The following is a 20,300-nucleotide window of genomic DNA, read 5'->3' as shown; positions in this document are numbered from 1 at the left end:
AACAATTTCAAGTTGAAGTTTTGAACTATTTCTTAAACCACTTAATAAAGTACTTTATAAACTCAAGCAAATTTTGTAATAAATTAAAAACTAATACTTTTAAAGGCAAGGCAATGGAATAGCAATGGTCCACGTTCTTTCACTGCTCTTTCCACATACTGACATTATAGAAATTATAATATTCTAATTGTCTATATGTCTGATTCCCTTTAAACTATGACCTCCTCAAGGGTAGAGACTATTTTCTGATATCTCCAGAGTATAGCAGAGTGTCTGGCACATTACTTGAATACATAAACTACTTTAAGTTGATAAAGAAATATTATAGAAATAGATATGCCTTCAGAAGTGACCTGAAGGAATGGAGAAAAGGCTTTGCTTATATTTCTAGAATGGAAACAGGAAAAATAGAGACAAGGTCAGTGGGTGAATAAGACAAAAGGAAGCTAAGTTTGAAAAAATGGACGCAAAAAAAAGAAAAAAGATGCAAAATGTTTTCAGATTTTTTGGGTAAGTCGAGAACCATATGATTTTACTGATATGTGGTATATAAAACTGAAAACAACAAAAGAACAAGACAAACAAATGAAGAAACAAAAACTCAGACACAGACAATAGTTGAGTGGTTACCAGAGGGTAAGGGGGGAGGGAGATGGTAGATGAGGGTAAAGGGGATCAAATATATGGTAATGGAAAGAGAACTGACACTGGGTGGTGAACACACAGTGTGACATATAGATGATGTTATTACAGAATTGTTCACCTGAAATCTATGTAACTTTACTAACAATTGTCACCCCAATAAACTTTAATTAGAAAAAAAAAGAAAAAATGGATGCAAAAGATAGGCAATGTTTTAAGTTTTTTTTGGGGGGGAGGGGAAGGGATGCTTATACCATCACAAAAAAAGGTACTAATTTGAGAAAATAATATAAAGATTTTGACCACAGGCTATGAGAGGGAAAGTCCAAAGGATATATAAATTGGGAAATAACCAGTAGAATTTAGTTTATTTGCTGTATTTGGAAACTAAAAGAAATAAGAAGCGTTTTTTTTTTATTAAATGATTTTGTTCACTGAACAGATCTGAATAAACTTACAACCTGAAAAGTCCTTTTAAAAGGTCAGATGATTATTGCACAGTTACAGTATTTTTTAAAAAACAGTTACAAAGCAAGTAAATTTCAGCACTATCAAAGATCCCACAAAACAGAAAATCACTAACAACCACATTGAAAATGTACAACAGCAATGTCTTGTCAACACTTCTGTACAGAGCACAGACATGACAGCTAAAACAGACAGAAGAGAAGATGCTTTTGACAGCCAGTGTGTGTGAATGATTCTTTGAGTCAGATGGCAGCAACAAGTTACCAACTAAGAGATCTGCATGACAACTAACCATCCATCTGTATCAAACACCATCTGGCCAAGATGACTCTGGCTTCTGTGTATTTGACACTCCTTCCAATTCTAACGACTAGAAAAACAAGTGGTCTACCAGCATCTAAAGAGGTAAAACAGGTACTTAGGTACTTGCGCCATAATGTACTTTGTATTCTTTCTTAGTCTTCAGAAGCAAAACTTAAAACAATGGTGATCATATAGTACACATCTTAAATTTATTTAAAATTGTTGTCCATACATCCTCTCGACTATCATAAATCAAGCAAAAGCTTAAGTAATGTCCTTTATCTTTATCCAGGCAAAATTTCTATCCCTCTTCAAAACTAAGGCAGCATATTCTTTATAATTTTGGACATACAGATGCTCAAGTTTTCGTGAGTTTCATAAATATTAAAACAGCTTTATAAATTGAATTTTTTTCCTATTGTTGACACTGAAAATTCTCCTTTTTCGTACTTTCCAAAGCACTTATTTCTTAGATGGGGAGAAAAAAAGTTCAAGTATCCTTAAGTCATCTATAATACTCTAAAATAGATCAAACATTATCTTTTCTCATCCTCAAGAACTAACCTCAATATTCTGAAAAATACCATTGTTTTCCTCTAAGTATAAAAAGAATAAGAATTTAATAAGTGTTGAATGGATTAAAAAAAAAGTCTCAATTTAAAAACCTTTCAAATTGTGCCAAGATTAACAAAGTAAAACAAAAGCTTTCTTGAAGGATTTGCTTGGCTACCACAAATGTCCTCAATAGGAGCTCCACAGTTCATGAAGGAAGATTATTAAACATTAATTGTCCCAATACATAGCACTTTAGACACAAACTAAATGTTTTGACACTCTGGTAAACTAAACATCAACTTCAATTTAAGTTAAAAAAATGAGGATGTATAGGATTAGCAACTCAGAGATCCTGGTTTACACAGCTCATCCTTTAACCATTTTCTGCTGAGTTTGCTTATAACTAGGTTATAAGTCCTACCCTCCCTCACTCTTCCAATACCAAGACTTATCTAGGAGGTCTCCAATTTGACAGATCAGGTTACCAATCTGATTATCTATTAGTAGGTGACAGGGCTGCCATCGATTTCGCAGTATGTCAAGTGGTATAAAATAAGAGAAACTATTTTTGTTTTACAATCTTGTGTTTTCGTCCTAATTCAATTAAGTCTCCGTAAGCCTTGGTTTCTTTCTCTTTGAAATGAAAATAATACTTAACTGAAGGATTGAAGGAGATTGCATGTATAAAATATCTGGTACATAATAAACTCTTTGCAAATGTTAGTTCCATTCCGTTAATAATGATCAAGATATCTTCATAATATCTACTACCGTGTTTCCCCAAAAATAAGACCAGGTCTTATAGAACCATGGCATGTAGTGTATACATCCATTAACTAAAGCTCTGAATACCATTGAGCAATTTGTCACCAGATGTATCACACAACCACCCCTTGCTCTAAGCCTGATTTCTCAGTTTTTTTCTATTAATAGTTCATTGTAACCTAGGACTCAGAAGTTTCTTTTTGAGAAATCATTGTGGTATCTCCAATGAATAAAAACATTCTGTCAAGCAAAAAAACAAAAACCCTGGTTGTTCAAAGTTTACAAAGAATGTTTATAAAGTCTAAGAAAAACAAGGTCAAAATAATTAATGGCTGTTAAAAATTACAAAAGTAGCACATTTATTGAAAAAAGGCAAAGAACAACAAAATGTCCACCATCACCACCACAATAAAAATCCAGATATGTACAAAGTAAAAAGTGACAGTCTCTTCCTTTACTTTGCCTTTCATTCCTCAGCAGGAATGAAAGAATAAAGATGCTTCTGGCTCTTACACTTCGGTATGTGCCCTTTCAGAATTCCTGTGTAAATGTACATGTTACTTTTAAAAACTGCGAACTCTTCTATAACTGTTCTGTAACCCAATTATTCAACAACACACTATCATCACATGATTATTTCACTGAATACTTATGCACCAAAATCAGAGAGTTTATTTTCTCTCATTTAATCTTTACACTAACCTTCTGAGGTTATAGATGACAACACTGAGGCGCACAGAGGCAGAGGTGGGAGTTGAATCCAGGCTTTGACTACAAAGCCCAAACGCCTAAATAACCACTAAGGCATATCAGCTGAGTGTATCTAGCTCTACGAAGGTCTTCTTTTCGCTCCATGTGTTTTCCTTAGGCATTCTCACCCCCGGTGGCTGGTTATATGCCAGACTCTCAAATTTCTCCTTCTAGCCCAGATGTCTCCTCTAAGCTCTGAAACTATGCAGCCAAGTGCTACTGGAAAAGTACTTCAAATTTTACCTCTTCAAAACGGATGATTTCTTCCCTCCAACTATGCCATCTCTTGCTCTGCTCGCTGCAAAACTGGGTCCTTTGCTAGTATTCCTTCTCTCAGTATATGGCACCACTACCTATCCAGAAAGCTATAACCATACTTGACATCTACTTGTTCTATAGCCAATCCATTAGCAAGTGTCAATTTTAATCTTAGGTATCTTTAATCTGTCTACTTTTTCATCTCCAATGTAGTCATCACAATTCAAGCCATCACAACCTTAATAAACTACTGCAATAGCCTAACTGCTCTCTTTAAATCTACCAATCGATTCTCTACTCTAGTTATTGAGTTCTGTGCAAAATGCAAATCTAATCATAACAACCACTTTCCTCCCCCACCCCTTCCCCCAAAAAACTTTAAATTGCTTGCCAGTGCTCTTAGAATAAAGAACCAAAAATTCTCAATATGGCCTCTAAGACCCTACATAGTCTTGCTCCTGACTTTTCTCATTGCACTATTTCACTTATACTTTCAGTTCTTTTAGGCCAATGGGTCTTTATAACACAGGCCCTTGTACCTAGAAAGTCCCAACCCAGCTCTTTCAAAAATCACTTCATAAAGATTATTCTCTCTCACCTTTAGATGAGGTCAAGTCCCTAACAGACATTCTAATAGCAGTTTACCTTTTTTTCCTGATACTTATCAGACTTTGAAACTTATTTATGAAATTGCTTGACTAGTCTCTGCTTTACTAGACTGTTCCACTGTTCCACGAAGCAGGGAGCATAGCTGCTTATCATTGTAGACCCTGTATTTATAGCAGTTCCTGATACAATATATTCAATAGGTGTTCAAAATAGTTTTGAATAAATATCAGAATTTAAATATTTCTAATTATAAATGGATCTTCTTGAACCTAGCATACCTGTCTAAAAGTTTTGACAGGACGTATTTCTGGAAATAAAAACCTGGAACAAAGGATACAATCATTCCAAATTCTGATAGGTGGAAAATGAGTCGATGGCAAAGTACTAACAAGTACAACAGAAGAAATAAGCCTTCGATTAGAAACAGTCAGAAGCATCTATATTCTAATAAGAGTAGTTTTAGTAGGAAAAAACCAGAGTGAACTGCTCTAGTCTCACCACAGAGATATATGTTTTGGGGAACAAAGAAAGGAAAAAAAGGGTGGTAAACAATAATAAGGCCATTTACATCTTAAGTAAAAGTAAAGGAATTAAAAAAAATAGTAAATGTGCAATAAAGGCATTTTATGCCTTCATGCAATCCTTTAAAACATGTTTTACAAGGTTTTAGAGGTAACATAAGCCTTCAGGCTGAGAGTTTACATTTGAGATGGGTCAAGATTAGCTCTAGAAAAACACCAATCTGACAAGACAGTCCTTATGGCTTTAGATTTATTGTCAGAAAAAGGTTTGGATCTGTAATTTATGATAAAAAGACAGAGCACAGTCAAATTTAGTCTTTTTTTTAAATCTTTTAAAATTTTTATTGGGGAATATTGGGGAACAGTGTGTTTCTCCAGGGCCCATCAGCTCCAAGTCGTTGTATTTCTATCTAGTTGTGGAGGGCACAGCTCACTGGCCCATGTGGGAATTGAACTGGCAACCCTGTTGTTCAGAGCTCATGCTTGAACCAACTGAGCCATCCAGCCACCCCTAAATTTAGTCTTCTTTGAGGCCTTTACGTTAGACTCACTGGTTAGTCAAAAGGCTCTTTGCTTAATAAATGGGATGGTTATAAATATTCTGTATCCTTCACCTTTCTTATCAGTACAAGAAAAAGTAATTTATATAGCACAGCACCTGAAGTGACTGAAATCATACAAAATATCTTTTCTAATCACAAGGGGATGAAACTAGAAACCAATAGCAGAAAGGAAACTGGAAAATTCACAAATATGTGGAAATTAACACACTCTTAAGTAACCAATGGGTCAAAGAAGAAATCACAAGGGAAATTAGAAAATATCTTGGAGACAAAGGAAAATGAAAACACAACAAAACTTAGGGGATGCATTGAAAGCAGCGCTAAGCAGGATACTTTTAGCTATAAATGCTTATATTAAAAAAAATCTGAAATCAATAACCTAACATTTCACCTTTAGAAACTAGAAAAGGAAGAACAAACTAACCTCAAAGCTAACAGAAAGGAAATAGTAAAGATTAGAGCAATGATAAACAAAATAGAAAACTAATAAAGTCAACAAAACCAGTTCTTCAAAAAGAAAAACAAAATTGACATACTTTTAGCTAAATTGGCTAAGAAAATAAGTCTCAGATCCCTAAAATCAGAACTGAAAGAGGTGACATTACCACCATATTAGCAGAAATAAAGAGTTATGAAAATAATAAAAACAATTGCATACCAACAAATTGGATTACCTTGATAAAATGGATATATTCCTAGAAACACACAACCTATCAAGACTGAGCCATGAAGAAATAGAAAATTTGTATAGACCTGTACTTACCGTGTTTCCCTGAAAATAAAACCTAACCGGACCATCAGCTGTAATGCGTGTTTTGGAGCAAAAATTAATATACGACCAGGTCTTATTTTAATATAAGACCGGGTCTAATGTAATGTAATGTAATATAAGACCGGGTCTTATATTAATTTTTGTTCCAAAAGACGCATTTGAGCTGATGGTCTGGCTAGGTCTTATTTTTGGGGAAACACAGTAGTAGAGATTGAAACAGAAATCAAAAAGTTCTTAACAAAGAAAACGCAGAACCCAGTGGCTTCATTAGTGAATTCTACCAAACATTCAAATAGGAATTAACACCAATCTTTCTCACATCCTTCCAAAAAAATTGATTATGACCGAACACTTTCTAACTAATTCTGTGAGGCCAGCGTTATGCTGATACCAAAGCCAGACAAAAATACTACAAGAAAGGAAAACCAGACTAATATCCCTTACAAATATTGATGTAAAAATCCTCAACAAAATACTAGCAAAACTAATTCAGCAGCATGTTACAAGCATTGCACACCTTGACCAAGTCAGATTTATTCCTGAAACGCAAGGATGGTTCACCATACAAAATCAGTCAATGTAATGCCACTTTAACAGAATGAGGAGTGTGTGAACAGACTGAAGTGGGGGTGACCACATGATCATTTCAATTGATGCAGAAGAAACATTTGATAAAATTCAACACCCTTTTATGATAAAAACACTCAACAAACTAGGAATACAAGGAAACAATTGCAACATAATAAAAGTCCTATGTGGAAAATCCACAGCTGACATAATAGGCCCCTGTGAAAGACTGAAAGCGTTTCCTCTAAGATCAGCAACAGGATGAGAACGCCCCCTTTCACCACTTCTATTCAACATAGTCCTGGAAGTCCTGTATGTTTCAAGTTGGCTCCTGAACCCCTATAGTGAAATTGAAATTTATTTATTGTCTTTTTCAGGTACAGAATTTCTGTTTGGTTCTTTTTTAAAAAAAAATTTTAATGTTGTTATTCTCATTTTGTTCATATTATTGCTTTCCTGACTTCCTTTAGTTCTCTGTGTTTTCGTTTAGCTCTTTGAGTATATTTACAAAAGCTGTTTTAAAAGTCTTTCTCTAGTAAGTCTGATGCATGTGTTTCTTCAGGAACTATTTCTGCAAATTTATTTTGTTCCTCTGAAAGGGCCACATTTCCCTATTGCTTTGTATGCCTTGTGATTTGTTGAAACTGGGCATTTGAATAAACAGCCACCTCTCTCAGACTTTATAGCCTGGTATGGAAAATCTTCACTAATTAGTAGGCTCCTTAGCCTTGAAACTAACCCAAGGTAAAGGTCTTTTCAGGTATTTTCCAGGTGTGTACCCTTTTTGGGCCTGTGCATGTATGTGCTTTTTATTTTTCTCCCTGATTTTCCTGGCTGCTTGGAAATGTCTTAATTTCCCAGAGTCTTATCTCAGCTTCTTCTTGGGGCCTTAGCTATCCTCTTGTATTCCTCTTCCTGCAATCTCTTGTGCCCACATGTTGACGGCAGTCCTCCTGCAGTTTCCATGCGCTATGATACCCGCCACTGCCTTCTACTGCTGCCAGCCTGAGACCCTAATTATGCTACCGTTCCCAGGAGTCGGGCTGCTTTCTCCCAACTGCACCATCACACACTGGGGTAGGCGTCACGGGAGAGTAGAAATGCCATGAAATGTCCTACTGTTTTGAATGTGGCTTTTTCTTGACTAGCTGTTCACTTGGTGGTTCTAGATCACTGACTGATTTCCAGAGCTCCTATCAATGCATTTCAGTCCGTCTATAGCTTGGCATTTTTGTGGAATAATGAGGGCCTGGAACTTCCTCATTTGCCCTCTTACTGATGTCACTCGACAGACCAATTCTTTAAGTATAATGTTGGGCAACTAGTCTTATTCACAGCACATCCTTTGGGGCCTTGTCAGTCATCGGAATGACAGGCGACTTCTCCAAGGTTGTCTTCTTGCTTCTCTTCTTCTCTTACTCTATTCTCTTTTCCCTTGGTATCTCCTTCTCCTATTACTTCATATATCATCTCTACAAAGAACCCCCAACTGGTACCTTATTTCCAAAGATCCACATTTCAATTGCCTGCTGATCATCTTCCCCTGGCCAATTTTCTATCACTTGAACTCAAAATATCCAAATCAAATCAAATAATAATAACTTCCTTTCCCAGAATCAGCAGTCTCTGTATTTCTGTGGTTGCAGCATCAACCTTCCTGTCATCCAGGCTGAAGATCTTGGAAATGGCAGAAATGGCATTTAAAAACTCAGCTCTGACTTCAGAGCCTTTGTTCTTCTTATCCTCATACTAGAAGTTTGAGAACTTGTACATCTCATCTTATTATTAAAGATTCTAAGTAAGACATACCTAGCTTGCTTTACTGCAAAGTTCTACCTCATTTCTGGGAGTAGACATATGAGGACAAATTAGCAATTTACACTTGGTACATGTGATTCTGTAATTTCAAAAACAATAAATGTTCCATAAAACAAAATCCCAAGAAACGTCAAAAGGAAGTACAAATGTATTCCCACAAAAATGTTTTAGAAAAAAAGTGAATTTAAAAAATATAAGGAATGAGATCCAAGTATAAAACCCAATGTCAGAACTCTTATTTCATTACACTACAGGCATACCTTGTTTTATTGCACTTCATTTTATTGCACTTCGTAGATAACTGCACTTTCATCAACACTGAGGCAAGACCCTCCACCAGCAAAAAGATTACGATTCACTGAAGGCTCAGATGAATTTACTGAATAAATCTGGCATGTACCATTTTGAAAGTTTAAGGTGTATAGTGTGTCACTTTGATACATTTATATATTGTAATATCATTACTGTTGCAGGGCCATTTATCACAGTACAGAATTATAGCACAATATCATTGTCTATATTCAGTATATTCTGCCTTAGATCCCTATGGCTTATTTACTACTTGTTTGTACTTATTTACTACAAGTGTGTACCCTTAAACACCATCAAGCCCTGGTTGCCACCATTTAACTTTTTTTTACAGATTTGACTTTTTTATATTTTACATATAAGTGACACATGATAACCCTTCTAACTCTGGCCAGCACCACCTCCTATCTGCAAAGTTATCTTCATTTGTAGCTATTTTCCATCTTGTTCCCTGCAGTCTCAGAGCAATAGGTGTTTCTCCTCTTGTTCATAAATTTCTTAACCTATTTCTGAATCTCCAGTGACCAACTGGTCGACCTTATTTCCTTCCTCTTACCCTTTTGTCCTTCAATTATTTCTTTACCCTATACACTGTAACTCAGAAATGTTATCCACATTCAAGGCTGTAATAAAATTTGTTGTTATATAATCTGTACCTACAATTTGCAATTCAGAACTCTACATGGGCTGCTAGATCCATATTTGCAACTATCCATTGGACATTTTCACCTGAATGCCCCACAGGTAACCAAACCTAATAACTAATACCTACCCGCACACCGTCTTTCCTTATCCCCAAATCTGCAACTTTTCTCCATTCCTGGTTTCTGTCATCAGCACCGCCAGTAATCCAGTCTTCTACTCCAGACACTTAGGTATCGTCCTAACATCTATGCCGTCACCCTCAGAAGTGGCCTCCATTCAGTTGCCACCTGCTTTCCATTCTATCTCCTAAATAAATCTTAGATCTCTTCCCCATTTCATCCCTAATACTTAATTTGACCTTATTTTGATTGTTTGAAATGACTGCCATTCATTTTTTCTTTTAAAAATATTACTATAATATGTAGATATATATTTAATATATGTATACAAAAGATATTTGCATATAATTATTATTAATATATATATTAAAGTGCAACTTGATGGTTGCCACTGATTTTTCCATTCCTGGATCTCAGAACATTGCTTAGCAGCAGTATATGTTTGCTGAGCTGAATTCCACACTTGTTCTCTATCCTATCTTCTACCCCACTGTCAGGAAGACTTTTCTAAAGCACATACTAATCCTTCAGTAAATTTTGATTGAATAAGAATATAGTACAGACTACTTAGTCATACTAAGCATGACAGGGTTCTAATCTACCTCCACAGCTTCTTTTCCTGGACTGCACTACAGCTCTTTTGGAACCATAGGATCACCTTATGGTACAATGTGTACAGGCGTAATTTTAAAAAGCTAAAACTTCTGGTAAGTCATTAAAGATTTCACTGAAATAGTCTATTTTTAACTGTTATAGTTAAAAAATGGAAGACTATTATAAATTAACAAACTTAGTTCTAGGTATTTTAAAATTTGTACGGTCTTCCTGCCAGCCAAGAAACAATGTAAAAACCCCCAAAATAAAACTAGCTGAGACAGTGATACTTCTACCTTTCAGTTTGTTATTTTATTTAAAAATTATTTATGAAAGATAAAATTTGCCATCTTTCCTTAACACAATCACCTTAAAATGAACTCTTACCACAGGTCTCAATGTTTTTAAAAGACAACAAATAAAAATCTCAAATTTTATCCATTAACATATCCCCATGTTTCAGTAATTATAGTTCTTCAAGGCAGTTTCTCACAATGTAATCTTTTTTGAGTTGCAAAAAACTCTCAAATTCCATTTAGCAGGATAAATAACTTTCACAACAAAACCCACATACCTTTTGTTGCAGTTCTTTTATTGCAGAATCTCTATCCATGCAGGCCTGTCGGAAGGCTTCGTAAGCTTTATTGAGTTGCTCACCAATGTTTTTATCCATTCCTCTCCGTCCTGTTGCATCACTATAAAGGATGGAGTAAATGACAGGTCTGGAAAATAATCAGAACAATATATAATTATTAAGTTATATAAGTCTCATTTTTAAAACGCATCTTGAAGACAGTTCTATATGGTTTATTATGAATATTATAGCACCAAATACTATAAAGGTTTATAAAGGCATAAAAGTCTCATCTAAAATCCTAATAAGACTGTGAAACCTTAACTTCTTTAATTTTTTAATATTCTTTTTAATGTTTAAGAAGCAAGTGGGGTTCCAGTTCATAAAGATGCTACTTTTAAAATAGTAATCTATAAGTGCAGCCTAAAAATGGAGAAATATAAACGACCATTTGTTATTAATACTTTTAGAAATGTACAACAGGATTAGTGATGTGGGAAGGGGTTTATTTTTACTAAATGGACAGTTACTCCCACTTACAAGGTGAATTCTTGCTACACTGAAATTAGAGCAAAATAAAATAGATAATAAATGTTTGTGGATGGAGTTCACACTGTTATCGCAGAGCAATTAAGATGTGTGAAAATGCTCTTATTTTAGCACAAAATCTAGGAAGAACTGCTGTTGGATTGTACATTAAAAAAGAAAAATCACATCCCTTCAAGTCCCACCTCCATTCCCTATTAGTTTTCCAACCTCCCTGTTGTTTCTGAACTATAGGTAATTTACTCAGTGAAGGTAAATTTGGTTTTATCATCTCAATTTACATAACATCTCTAAACACATTCCTGGGCTCTGAGCAGAGGGTCATCTAATGACTGATTCCTGCTGTCCAGCTGTAAAAATCACACCACAGGACCTTTCTCTTAATCTTCTGAAAGTCACAGAATAGACAGTTCTATATCAGGTTTTTTTGGGGGGTGTGGGTACCAAATTATTTAGTTTCTTTATGATTGGAAATCCTTTGTAATCTCAGTCTCTAATCTTTCATAAAGTCTTCCGTTTTACCTTTGGGTACATAATGCTCTTAAAAAAATTTAGTATTTTACATTAAGATATAATTCTCCTAACATGAAATTCACCATATTAAAGTGTACACTTTTGTGGTTTTTAGTTTATTCACTATGTTGTGCAACCATCACCATTATCTGATTCCAGAACATTTTTATTACCACATAAAGAAACCTTGTACCTATCGGCAGTTAGTCCCAATTCCCCTCTCCCCCGATCCCCTGGCAACCACTATCGGCTTGCTAACACTATGGATTTGCCTATTTTGGACATTTCACACAAATGGAATCATACAATATATGACCTTTGTATCTGGCTTTTTTCAAGTAGCGTAAAATTTCCAAGGTTTATCCATGTTCTAGCATGTAATAGTACTTCACTGTTTTTTATGTCTGAATAATATTTCATTGTGGATATACCACATTTTGTTTATCTTAGTCCTCAGTTAATGGACATTTGGGTTGTTTCCCTTTTTTGGTTATTTGGAATAAAGTCACTATTTGTATACATGTATTTGTGTGAACATATGTTTTAAATTCTCTTGGATATATACCTAGGAGCAGAATTGCTGCGTCAGATGGTATAATAATTGTGTTTAACTTTTTAAGGAACTGCCAAAACTGTCAAAGAAGTACCATTTTATATTTCTACTAGTAATGTACAAGAATTCCAATTTCTTCACATCTTCATCAACATTTACTGTCCACGTTAAAATGATATGCATCCCAGGGGGTGTGCAGTGGTTCCTCACTACAGTTTTGATTTGCATTTCCCTAATGATGGCAAGCAGCTTTCCAGTGTTTACTGGTCACTTGTATGTCTTCTTGGAGAAGCGTCTAGTCAAGTCCTTTACCCACTTTTTAATTGGGTTATTTGTCTTTCTAATGTTGAGTTGTAAGAGTTCTTTGTATATTATGGAAACTACACACACACACACACACACACACACACACACACACACACATCTCTCTGAAAGGTATCTAGTTTCCATAATATATAAAGAACTCTTACAACTCAACATTAGAAAGACAAATAACCCAATTAAAAAGTGGGCAAAGGACTTGACTAGATGCTTCTCCAAGAAGATATACTATATATGTATGTGTGTGTGTGTATAAAATTTGCAAACATTTCCTCCCATTCTGTAGATTGTCTTCTCATTTCCTTGATAGTGCCCTTTGACACACAAAGTTTTCAATTTTGATGTAATTCAATTGATCAATTTTTTCTTTTGTTGCTTGTGCTTTTCGTGTCATAGCTAAGAAACCATTGTCTAATCCAAGGTCACACAGATTTTCACCTACGTTTCCTTTTAAGAATTTTATAATTTTAGCTTTTCCATTTCGATCTTTGATCCATACTGAGTTGACTTGTATATGGTAGGAGGTAGGGGTCCAGCTTCATTCTTTTGCATGTGGCTATCCAACTGTCCTGGCACCATTTGTTGAAAAGCTATTCTTTTCCCACTGAGTGGCCTTGGCACCCTTGTCAAAAATTGGATGACCATAAATCACACTGCTCTTTTAAATACTTAGGTAATATTTCAATCCTATCAGCCACTCTTTCAGTTTAGGAAGTTTGTTTCTACTGCTACCTCTGATAGATGGAAAAGATGAAATACTGTTAGAATAATTAACATTGCCAGGATTTTTGACATGCCACAGACACTTTGGAAACATAAGTAATTAGCATTAATACAAAGTATCACTTCGAGTACTTTATTTATATACTAAATCAATCAAAGCAGGATTTAAGGTGGCTTACATACAAGATTAAAAATAAGTATACAAAAAAGGAATGAAAAATAAGGGTCGCTACAGGGACCATAATATACAGTGATATGCTAAAGTAGAAATTGGAAGTTTTAAGTAGCTAAGTTATCTATTACTCTTAAAAAGCTGCACATGTCAAGACAAATGTCAATGTAAATTTCACCTATATTTTAAAATCTGGCACAAACAAGCGCCTTGACTAGGGAACCCATCTAGTTTCTTCCTTTGTTCTATCACTATCTGATCCTGTGGCCTTAGTTCAGGGCCACTAATCTTTTTGGACCCAAGTTTCTTTCTCTCCAATACGGAAAAAAAAATAAAAACTGGAATCAATTTCTAAAAATCTTCTTTGTGCTACAGTTCTTGAGTCTGTGAGTCTAAAAATGCATGTCTGTTCCATCAAGAAGGTGCATTCTTGTTTTTTAAAATGTAAATGCAGAATTAAAAATAGCTGCATCATATGCAAGTAAATTATGTGAAGCCTTCACTTCAGGTCCTCGAATTAGATCACGCAAATGTCAGTAAGAAGAGTTATAGAGTAAATCCCACATGGATGCATCGTATTTCCTGAAATAAAAATGTATGCTGGGGAGATATAACTCAGGTCAATAGAAGTAAATAAATAATACACTTAATTCCTATCTCACCACCAAGAAGAGAATTGGGTGTTAGATCCGTGACACTGACCAGAGAAAAACGAAAGTCTCTCGGACCCAGCTAATTAAATTGGACAGATTTTAAATATTAACACCCTGAACTTAAAGCCACTTGTTCCTCTATTTTTTAAAGCATTTGTTAAGTGTAAAATTAATTTCACAATTTGAGAGGCAGTCACATTTCAATTACATTTTGGCATGTCTTCTGCAAAACTTGCCAGGCTCCAGGGAAATGACTTTATTTATAGTAAACATGCTCAAACCCAAATCTTATGGCCATTCTCACTCCCCAAAACCAGGAAGCCCAAGCTTGAGCAAACTCTGCCTTGGAAATATTCTTGTAGTTAAGGTTTCACTCCGCTTAAATGTATTTTTAAGAAAGCCTTTCACTGTAATTTATTTCTGGGTCTGGTTTGCAGATTGCTTCCATCACACTAGGAAAAGATTAAAGGTAGCTGGGAAGATAGAACGCAAAGCACTGCTCGCCTCCCCCAGCCCCCCCAACCAGGGCATCTTCCAGAAGCCAGGACAGTCCCCACCCACCCACATCAGTAGTTCCTTTTTCCCCCTGGGTGATCGCTGCTAGAAGGAAAATGGAAGTTAGCAAGTTCCTGCTCTGCCTCCCAGGTCTTCCCCAGCGGGGAACCACCAAGAAAATCCCTGGGCAGCAGGCTGCTTCCTCTTTCACTGATCCCTTGGTTCATTAATGAAACTGTCCTAGGGTATAGGAGGCAGCCTGCACACGGGAGATAATTTTATCTTCCCTTGGTATAGTTTCTCTGCTCCAACAAAGATATGTCAACTGCTAGAGTCAAAATTTTATGTTAATAAAATATATCCCATTACTATTCCACTCAATTACAAAAAGTATCCGTTTGCTTAGTACATGTAAAGCGCTGTGTTGGGTGCAGCAAAGGGCTTCAGAGATAGTACTGCCTTAGAGTTGTGTTCCTTTCACAAATTTTTTTCACCAATTCTGCATTTATTATTCATATTCCCATTTGACTGATAAGGCTCAGAGGAGTTACAATAGTTGCTTACAGCTACGAATTCTCAGTTCCAAGATTGTTCACGAAAGCGTGCTGCAAAGTATTCTTCCAAGGTACCACGGTGGACAGGCATTATATATGCTTATTCACTACATTTACTAAGTGCCAACTATGAACGAAGCCTATGCTGGCACCACTGATGGAGTGAGAACAAACAGAAATGAAACCTATCCTCACGAGCGCACCATTAGCTGCAACTTAAAACATACACCGGGGGTGCCAAAAAAATGTATACAAGTGGACAATTCGGTCAGTGTTGCTCAAGCAGTAGTTCGCCGTAATCAGAAGCGTCTGGACGCTGATGGTAACCACTTTGAGCACCTCTTGTGATTGCAGAAGTCAAACGTGACTTGTATTCACCTTTTGTTATCGGTATATATTGAGTATTACAATTTTAATAGTTTTTTCCTTTCTTAAAATATGCATATATTTTTTTGGCACCCTCTGTATATGACTACACTCAGATATCCAACGGCTATAGACTTGGGAAAGTGGCCACATCTATTTATGAGGTTTAGGGAAGGCTTTGGAGGTCGGTGATATTTGAATTAGGTTTTGAATTATGGGTAGGAGTGACCTCACCCATTCCTTTTGATTATCAAATAGCAGTCATCCTTTCTGAAACAGATTCCTGAGAGCTATAACAATGTTTTTAGTGTTGGATAATATCCATTCTTCACTAAATCAGGCCAGGATTATATGCATTTTTTAACCCTGATTCTCCTGATTAGGACAAGTCTGCAAACCTGAGACAATTCTTATGTACAACAATAATGGTTACTCACAGAAATGACTGATTAGGCTAGAGCTTTTCCTGTGACGCTTGAGAAGAAGTAGGGGTGGGAATGAAATAAAGAACAAATCTTGTATTTTCTCTGGACCTCAATTTTCCTTGCTTTTAAAACAAAAGGGTTAAATGACATAATCCCCTTCAATTTTATGATTTTATAGCATTTCCAAACAAAGAACAGAATAGAAGCTTTTGCTTGGCAAATATAGTGACTTATTTTTCCTCATAAATGATGTCACAGATTTAAAAGGAGTAGACATTTGTTTCAAATTGTATTACAAACTAGGCCTTGGTTACACACTGGTTGATGACGGCATTTAATTTCAAGATGGTGAGAAACATGGAGTAAAGTTATATAGGGTGTCCTAAAGGAGATGATACGATATTGTGAAAATATGTGATATGAAAATGTGCCATAACTCTGTGAAAATTAATGACTTTATTTATTTAATAACATTTATATATTCCCTGCTAACATTTTACTAGGTAGAATGAGAAAAAGTGTAGCCTTTGGATTCAGGATCTCCAATCTGTAATTTTCTAGCCCATGCAGGAGACACTGTTCTGTGACGTGACTGCTGTCTGTCCTGCAAGCTGGACCCAGGCCAGGCCAGCAGTTACTTTCTGCAAACCCCAATACTGTCTGATCACGTTCATGCTGACGTAAGCCAGCGCTCCTCCCTTGCCTCCTGCTGTGTGCTGGCTCCTGTTCTCACTGCATCGGTGGTGCCAGCACAGGCTTCCTTCATTGTTGCCATGACATGGTCCGGCATCATTTCCCATACGTGGTAACATTCATGTACTAGAACCTGTGACTATCCCCCCCCCCCCTCAGTCCCCCACTCCCACCGCGGGCCCCTTACCCTGGATAATTCTTTGGCACCTGCCAAGCTGCACGGGGATCCAGTTCATTTGGCAGCACCCCAAGTTTCCCTTAATAAACTATTAATTACTGGACTGGAGCGGCCAGTCTCTTTTTTCAGTCTTTCCCTGCTCTCCCCTCAAGGAGGTTGATTTTCAGTGTGGGGGCTTTTCCTGAGTCTGCGTGTACTAACACAGCCACTTACTTAGCTTCGTTTATTATTAGTTTTCTTATCACAGCTTGCAGGATTATTATGAAGAATAAATGAGATCATACATGAAACATTTTTGTCATCTGTTCCTCATATCTGTTCTCTTCTTGTATTCCTGATTTTTAGCTGGTGTGGTCATGTAGTCACATTTTCTGGACATTGGCAAGTAAATCTAACTTCCAAGACGAGATCTCTTCACCTGTTTCCCTTTCCCAGTGGGGTGGAATGCTGGGTGAGTCACCCAGCACCCCGTGGTGAGGGGCCACTTCTGGGGTGGGTGAACTAGGGAATGGTGGAACAACAAGAATGGAGAGGGTTAGGTTGTTGACATCGTAGAGCTGCCTGGTCAGCTCCTGATATCTTAGACTTTGAATTGTAATATGTGAATGGAATAAAATGTCTGTCTTAAGCCACTACTTACGGGGGTGTCTTAAGAGAGGAGTTGAGCTGTATCCTAACTGGTACAATATTCAAGACTGGTTCAGTGCTGAACACATAGTAGGTGCTCCTTTTTTCCCATGGGAAAGAGACAATGTCATAGTCTTGCCCGTTCTCCCTAATTAGAGCTTGTTAACTTCACACGGTAGACACACATGAAAATGACTGACCGTACCAGCAGATCAACTTTAATGTGTAAGAAGGGATGAGCATGTCTTGATAGGGGAAGCACAGGTAGAAGTATTTGTAGGAACTCACCAAATAATTCACTCAAGATTTGTGCATTTAATTGTATGTAAGTTTTACCAAAAGAAAACAAAACAGAACTGTTAAATAAAAGGTACAAGCAGGATAAAGGCTCAATAGCGGGAACAATTAAAAAGACAGTGGTTGCAGAAGACATGGGAGAGGATTTGACAAACGGCCCTGAAATATGAGAAGGATGTCAACAAGTAGAGAATGAGAGGGGAAAGAACATTCACTATGAAAGGGCAGAGGTACTGAGAAGTCACTAGGATAGTGCATTTAGGGACTGGAGGCGAGTACTCTATCTATGGAAGTCCAGTGTATGTGCAGAGAGGACGGGGGGGGGGGGGGGGAGGCTAAGACAGTCAGGGCCACCAGGCATGACAAAAACCTGCACGGCAAAACCCCATGGGGCACCATTCATACAGACCTCAACTGGACCAGAACCCCCTAGAGATATAGAAGGTACTAACTACATAAACTCCATGCAGCAGACTCAGTTATGACCAGACTGCAGCACATCTTGAATGTCACTCTAAGAAATTTAGACTTTACCCTGCTGACAGGAAGGAGTCATGAAGGATTTCCAAGCAGGAGATGGACATGTTCTAGAAAGGCAAACTAGATACCAGCACGGAATACAATCTAATGAGGGAGACAGAGTGAGGATATCTGTTGGAAATGACTGCTGGATTCTGGGTGAAAGATAAGGGCATGAACTAGAGCAGGGAAGTGAAAGATGAATGGATTCAAGAGATATTTTAAAGGCAGAATCAATAGGATTCATTGGCCAACTTGATCTGTATACTAGACAAGGCAGCATTCACGTCTCTGCAATTCCAGATCAGTTGGCCTGGGATGGGCCCTGGAATGTGCATTTTGATAAGCAAAGTAACCCAGGTGATTTTGTTGAAGATGGTTCACCAGCCATATTTTTCAAAATGCTAGGCAGACGGAGATGACAGCCAGACATAAAGAAACAGGAAGAAAAATTTGAGGGAGATATTTAGTTCAATTTTGGACAAAAGTGCTTGAAGAGACATAATTTACAATAGGCAGGAAAAACGTAGCAACGGTGTGGTAACAAATCTAGAGGAAGAAATGGAGGCGAAATATGCCTTCCCTCCTGCTTATATTCTTGAAGACCTGTTTTGAATGTCCAGTGTTCTCTGGTACTGGTAAATCCTTGGACAGTCAACCAGACCAAAATCTTTGTACAAACAAACAAACAAACAAACAAACAAAAAAAGGCCAGGAAAAAAAGTACATTTTTGAAAAACAAAAATAGCGGAGAGAGAAAGAAGCAATACTCATTACTGTGCCATTTTGTGTCACAAGATGTACACTTTTTTCCTCCCAAACGTAAATCAAAAGAGAGAATATGGATGATGTTAGAAGGAAAACTATGAAATGCATAAAGTAGAAAGGCATTTTCGTAGAAGTCTGTTGTCTTATGTACAGAGACTGTTAGCTAAACAGGTAGGAATGTTATCTAATGCTCTGTTCTGTTAATCCTTACACACCATTAAAGAACAGGAAAAATAACGCTCTGGTAGAGTGTTTGAATGTGTGATTTTTCTTAAGTCTCTTATACTCTACGAAATTTATGACAATAAAATAGTATTAATAATGATCTTGCACAAGAGTAGGACACTGTACCTATCTTCTGGTCTTAACCACAAAAGTTTGAGAAATAAAATAACTGCAAGTGATCTTTAAAAAGGAGAAGACAATAAAAACAGAAGACAATAATATAAGAGCTGTCACAGGTTGCACCAGGTTCATAAAGGGCCCAGTTGTTTTTGAAAAAGTAGTTAATATCTCATTAGTTAACAAATTAAGGGCCCCTCCAGCATCTCTTGAGTCATTTACTGTATAAGAACAAAACCATTTATGAAAGGAGAGAGCTCTTCTATAAAGAATGAAACTTCAGGAGACAGAGGATCTTTTCACGATAGGCCTGTTTTCTCTTAAATCACAGTTTAAAGTGCTGAGCAGTCATTTAGCCTTGCGAACATTACCAGTGATAAATGAGAACAGGCAAAAGCCCACTAATTATAAAGCTGTACTCTGTGCTCTTAACCACTGGCACAGGACTCATACCCTGCTTTTCATTTCCCTGAGGACACCTAGAGGCTGCTGGGCAAATGTTTGCGAGTCACAACTTGTTTTATGAGAACAAATTGTGAGAACGCCAATGAGAAAATACATGAGGTTTCGGAGATTTCCAGATCTTTATTTCCAGTCATTCCCAAGATGTTTAGGGTATGACTTTAAATGCACAATATGATAAAAATTTAAAACCAGATACAGTAATGTTTTTATACCATGCAACACACTTATCTTACTCTAACTGTTGAATACTCCTGAGAC

General features: G+C 36.7%; 1 protein-coding gene across 9 annotated transcripts in view; it reads right to left on the bottom strand.

Moving 5' to 3' along the window:
* The window catches only part of TANK (TRAF family member associated NFKB activator), a 74,413-nt gene that overhangs the window by 31,150 nt on the left and 22,963 nt on the right, over positions 1-20,300 (bottom strand). For all 9 annotated transcript variants that reach the window (XM_074337096.1, XM_074337105.1, XM_019727273.2 and 6 more), the window contains one exon: positions 10,833-10,980. In XM_074337096.1, the coding sequence (XP_074193197.1) occupies positions 10,833-10,931 (99 nt within the window). In that variant the 5' untranslated portion in view covers positions 10,932-10,980. The remainder of the gene's footprint in view (positions 1-10,832; positions 10,981-20,300) is intronic.

The sequence above is a fragment of the Rhinolophus sinicus genome, linkage group LG01 (assembly GCF_036562045.2).
Source record: "Rhinolophus sinicus isolate RSC01 linkage group LG01, ASM3656204v1, whole genome shotgun sequence".
NCBI classification, from domain to species: domain Eukaryota; kingdom Metazoa; phylum Chordata; class Mammalia; order Chiroptera; family Rhinolophidae; genus Rhinolophus; species Rhinolophus sinicus.
This window is presented reverse-complemented; position numbering and strand designations above follow the sequence as displayed.